A 5,804-nucleotide genomic window follows, 5' to 3' on the forward strand; every position below is an offset into this window, starting at 1 on the left:
TATTTAAAATACTGAAATGACCAGTAGTGCACAGCCAAAAGCTTTACTCCAATAGTGACAAAAATAAAAACTGTGCTGCCATATAAATACAAAAAGCTATTGATCATGTGACTACATAGTTAACGTTGGTGTTACTCCAAAAATGGTTGTGAGCTGGTTTCCAGTCTGTTTGCCACAGATATCTTGACCAGTATAACCTGCATGTTGAACAAGTGCAGTTCCAACTTTTGTTTTTAATATTTTTCTTTTGTTACTTTATTTTACTTTAACCATTGCACACACAACCACATTGTTACTGAATTTGATAAATACAAACTTTCTTTATTAGATAGATTTCATCTTTAGTTTTATATATATATTTGACTAATTTTATTCAATTGTCTATAAATAGCAATGATATTTTTATATGTTAAATTTACAGAAAGATTAACATGGTAAACCTGAGATGTTTGGTAGAAACAATATTTGTTTCATAAAATGTTGATCTTAGTTTATTCTTTTCTTCATTTGCGATCTTCTTGAAGATAAAAGTTTCTCATCTAACGTCCATAATATTAGATGAGAAATCTCTATCTAATGTTATATACCTGAACAATAACAATTCATTGGAACACAGCTTTAAACACCTGTAAACATAAGTATAGAAAAAGATGACTTTGTACAAGATGGTTCTTGGTGTGGTGGCATGATAACAGAAAAGGTTTATGGAAAACAGTGGTTTCTAACTTGTGTTTGTTTGTCTTAACTGATGCACCCAAAAATGGAAAATTATTATCCTCATCCTCATAAGTAAAATCAGTTTTGGGTTCAAGACTATTTAAATAAGTAATTAACAAGAACTATCAAGTTTTCTGTACCATTATGTGCCATCAAGTACACTAACCTTTGTTGTTTCTTGGTGGTGTTCCTGTGTACACAAGTACACTACACTTTGTTGTTTCTTGGTGGTATTCCTGTGTACACAAGTACACTACCCTTTGCTGTTTCTTGGTGGTGTTCCTGTTTACACAAGTACACTAACCTTTGTTGTTTCTTGGTGGTGTTCCTGTGTACACAAGTACACTAACCCTTTGTTGTTTCTTGGTGGTGTTCCTGTTTACACAAGTACACTACCCTTTGTTGTTTCATGGTGGTGTTCCTGTGTACACAAGTACACTACCCTTTGCTGTTTCTTGGTGGCGGTCATGTTTACACAAGTACACTACCCTTTGTTGTTTCATGGTGGTGTTCCTGTTTACACAAGTACACTACCCTTTGTTGTTTCTTGGTGGTGTTCCTGTGTACACAAGTACACTACCCTTTGTTGTTTCTTGGTGGTGTTCCTGTGTACACAAGTACACTAACCTTTGTTGTTTCTTGGTGGTGTTCCTGTGTACACAAGTACACCAACATTTGTTGTTTCTTGGTGGTGTTTCTGTTTACACAAGTACACTACCCTTTGTTGTTTCTTGGTGGTGTTCCTGTTTTCACAAGTACACTACCCTTTGTTTTCTTTGGTGTTTGTTTACACAAGTACACCTACCCTTGGTGGTGTTCCTGTTTACACAAGTACACTACCCTTTGTTATTTCTTGGTGGTGTTCCTGTTTACACAAGTACACTACCCTTTGTTGTTTCTTGGTGGTGTTCCTGTTTACACAAGTGCACTACCCTTTGTTGTTTCTTGGTGGTGTTCCTGTTTACACAAGTACTACAAGTGTTGTTTCTTGGTGGTGTTCCTGTTTACACAAGTACACTACCCTTTGTTGTTTTCTTGGTGGTGTTCCTGTTTTACCCTTTGTTGTTTCTTGGTGGTGTTCCTGTGTACACAAGTACACTCTTTGTGTTACCCTTTGTTGTTTTTTGGTGGTGTTCCTGTTTACACAAGTTCTTTTGGTGGTGTTCCTGTCACAAGTACACTACCCTTTGTTGTTTCTTGGTGGTGTTCCTGTTTTACACTAACCTTTGTTGTTTCTTGGTGGTGTTCCTGTTTACACAAGTACACTAACCCTTTGTTGTTTCTTGGTGGTGTTCCTGTTTACACAAGTACACTACCCTTTGTTGTTTCTTGGTGGTGTTCCTGTTTACACAAGTACACTACCCTTTGTTGTTTCTTGGTGGTGTTCCTGTGTACACAAGTACACTACCCTTTGTTGTTTCTTGGTTTCTTTGGTGTCCTGTTTACACAAGTACACCACCCTTGGTGTTCCTGTGTACACAAGTGTACATTAACCTTGTTGTTTTTTTTGTGTCCTGTTTACACAAGTACCCTTTGTTGTTTCTTGGTGGTGTTCCTGTGTACACAAGTACACTAACCTTTGTTGTTTTTTGGTGGTGTTCCTGTGTACACAAGTACACTAACCTTTGTTGTTTTTTGGTGGTGTTCCTGTGTACACAAGTACACTAACCTTTGCTGTTTCTTGGTGGCGGTCATGTTTACACAAGTATACTAACCTTTGTTGCATTTCTTGGTGGTGGTCCTGTTTACATAAGTATTAATGTCCATGGTTTCTTTCAGATACGAGGTGAAACAGTTCTTCACGTCAGTGGAGTGGAACTGCCTTCAGATTTTCGGAACTCTCATTTCTATCACATCATTGATTATGTACCTAAAAAGATTAGTAAGACCAGTTACTTGCGTGATCTTGGTAATAAGGAAACAGAAGAAAACAAACATAAATGGAACTTGAGTTCTACTGTTATTTGTGTGATAATTGTGGTTACTGTTGTCGTTGTATTACTACTACTGTTAGTGGTAATATTTATGGTAAGTATAAGTTATTGTGTAATATAATTATGTATATTAATAAATCCAGAAGAAATAGTATTGCTAGCTTACAGAGGTTCATTGTTTATCAAATCTTGTTTAAAAATAAACTCAGGGTTTTTTTTTATGAACATGAAACAGTTATTTTGCTCAAGTGAATCTGGAAAGTCTGGCTTTATTAACATGGTGCAGTTCATAACATTTGTGTAATAATTTTTATAACCTTCTATTACTATAATTTTTTTTTTAATTTTCTATCCTTATTGCTATGGTAGTCCTGGTAATAATATTTGTGGTAAATGTGTTGTTTTCAGTTACACTTACGAACTTTTTGAAAATGTGTGTGTTGGATTGAAGAATATATCAGAATATGTTGGTTTTGAAAAAACACACATGCTGTGAATCCTTTAATTTAGTTGTTTTTTTAAACAGGCTCAGAGACAGAGAGGAAAGCAATTTGAACCCAAGCCACCTCCAACCAGTATTGTAAGTAGTCTAAATACACTAATCTACAGAGGACTGAGTGTGCTATAATAAAAACAATTTTGAAGACTTGTTATATTGTGTTCTATCTGATAACTGTGCCTCTTAACAACATCTGTACAGAGTTGTTTTCATTGAAAAGTGCTCTGTTATAAAAGGGTGTTGTTCTAACACACTATTTTTCTATTCAATCTTTCTGTAATCCATTTATAGTAAAGTTCAACTTTGTACTAGTTGTGGTTGTAATATGGCTTGCTAATTTTAATATACCATTCTCAACCCTGTAATTATTAAAGTAGTAATGATGTGACATGGAAAATTGGTGAATGAAAAAAAAAAAATTGTTTCAATTTTTTTTACAAGGAAACAATAATAACCATTGTAGTAACTACAAAATATGCCCCTTCCACCCTCCACATGAGAAGTAATTGAGCCATCTACATTTATTATCTTATGATTATTGTAAGTTATGATTCTGGTTGATTTATATCATTGATTTAACAGAATATTACAACCACCCTGAAGTCCAAACATTAAATCATGTTTCTCATATCAGCAGTTGTTAAGTTTTTTCGGCCCCTTAGGGGTCATACTTATGCCACTGTCACCAACTCAATCCAAAAAAACCGAAGAAAATGAATTTAAAACAAATATATAAAAACGTGGTTGATTATATGATCAGTACTAAATATCCTAACAGCCATTCTTAAGTCCATAATGTTTTAGCAAAATATCTATAAATATCAAATTTCTTTACATAATATAGTTAATAATAACTTATTAACTTCCCTAGGCTTTTAGTAGTCTTATCTATGGCATCACTGACAAATCTCAAAACACCAAGATACCAGTCAAGGAGAAAATCGATGTTCAAACAGTTGAAGCTCAATACCAAAGTATGCTTGAGAAGGATGATGCAGTCTCTGAGCTGTCAGAAGCCCCACCTGGCTACGACAACATATCCGATCACGATGTGAAAGTTTGAGATCCAGTGAGCTCCAGATAAGATTGGAAGACTCGTTTGATTAAAAGCTAGTGAAGAATATACAAGTAATATTAATAAACATGATCAAATGTTTAAGACATATTTATGAACATTTTATCATGATCATACTTTGCTGGAATCCTGAATGTAAGGAAAATTTTCCTAGAAGCATTCTTAAGCATTTAAATGTGTATATATAGCATGTTGTTTTGAAGTAAACTTAATTTAGTTATTGGACCAGACTATTAAACAATAATTAATATTTTTTTACTACAGATGAGTCATCATCATAAATATAGTTTCAAAGATTTCGTGTAGCTGTATCCTGTATAATAATCACTTATCTAAATTTTAGAATCTGTGAAATGTATTTAGAACTAAGCTGTAGTCAGATTCCATCAGTGTTTACTAACTAAAAATTTGAAATAAAAGTTCAAGTAACAACAACAAATTTTTGTATAATGACCAGAATATGAAAACATTCCAATGTATTGATGAAATTGTGATATGTTAAGACACAAGTTAGAAATATACTCAAGCTACCTTATTGTTTACTGCTGGTGTATTTTGTTACTTTGCTAAAATTCACATTATTCATTCAAAAATCTCTGGTCTACATATTTTTCACTAACTAATATTTTAGTAATGAGAAATAACCTTTAAAATTATTTTTTGAGTTTATTGAAGAGATTTATAGTTGAATAATCTGTGACTGATTCATTTTTCAAAAACCTTAATTTAATAATATAATAAATAAAACAGCATAATTACACAAAATATTTATTAGATGTTTCACAGTCTTTACTAAGCTAAAGGTAGAAAGCAAACGTAATAGTAATTACATGAGAAATATAATATGTAATAGTAATTGAGATTATTTATTACCTATTACAGATTGTATCATGTTTTTGGTGTAATTCCCACAATTATTTTGTGTTTTTAGTTACTGAACATGGGATTGTGAAATGTTTGTTACATGCTTCAGGTAAACGTTATGTTTTTCTTTGTATTTGAAGAACTTAGGTTTAAAATTGTTATACGAGTTCAATCAGATGTTTCCACAAAAAATGTTCTAACATAGAAATGTTGGCCTGTTGCTGACTTGTGGTTTAGCTTAGATTAAAGAGAATCTTTGGAGTTTTATGCCTATAATATTATATTTTTGAAGATAAACTTATTTCTAAAGGGATACATTTCACAGAATAATGTGATTTGCTGAAAGGTTTATGGGAACTCCAATTTCTTTATCATACAAGGTGCCAAGATCTGTACTTTCCACCTCCCAGGTGTTTGTTTATTTCAACTCTAGTTTTTTTGTTCCCACTTGCAAAATAAAACTGTTAAAACTGTTGCACCTGGTAATGTCTTAATTGGTAATTTCATCATTGATGTTTTATATAAGCACTAAAGTGCTTGTTTTGTAATTTACATATACAATTAATTAGTTGAAGATTTTACCTTTTAAAGATTAAGTAACTTAAGGAAAACTGTTTTACAATTTTAATATTAACCATTATTAATTTAAGTTACATGGGTTTGAAATAATAATTTATTCATAACACAGGAGCAACAAAGGACTATTTAGTCCTTC

At 32.6% G+C, this 5,804-nt stretch overlaps 1 protein-coding gene across 1 annotated transcript in view; it reads left to right on the forward strand.

Moving 5' to 3' along the window:
• The window catches only part of LOC143227539 (uncharacterized), a 67,010-nt gene extending 61,446 nt beyond the window's left edge, over positions 1-5,564 (forward strand). Inside the window, exons 34-36 of the mRNA XM_076458976.1 lie at positions 2,424-2,745; positions 3,178-3,231; positions 4,022-5,564. Coding sequence (XP_076315091.1) covers positions 2,424-2,745; positions 3,178-3,231; positions 4,022-4,213 — 568 coding nt within the window. The 3' untranslated portion in view covers positions 4,214-5,564. The remainder of the gene's footprint in view (positions 1-2,423; positions 2,746-3,177; positions 3,232-4,021) is intronic.
• Positions 5,565-5,804: the final 240 nt, after the last annotated feature.

This window comes from Tachypleus tridentatus, chromosome 9 (assembly GCF_004210375.1).
Source record: "Tachypleus tridentatus isolate NWPU-2018 chromosome 9, ASM421037v1, whole genome shotgun sequence".
Lineage (NCBI taxonomy): Eukaryota > Metazoa > Arthropoda > Merostomata > Xiphosura > Limulidae > Tachypleus > Tachypleus tridentatus.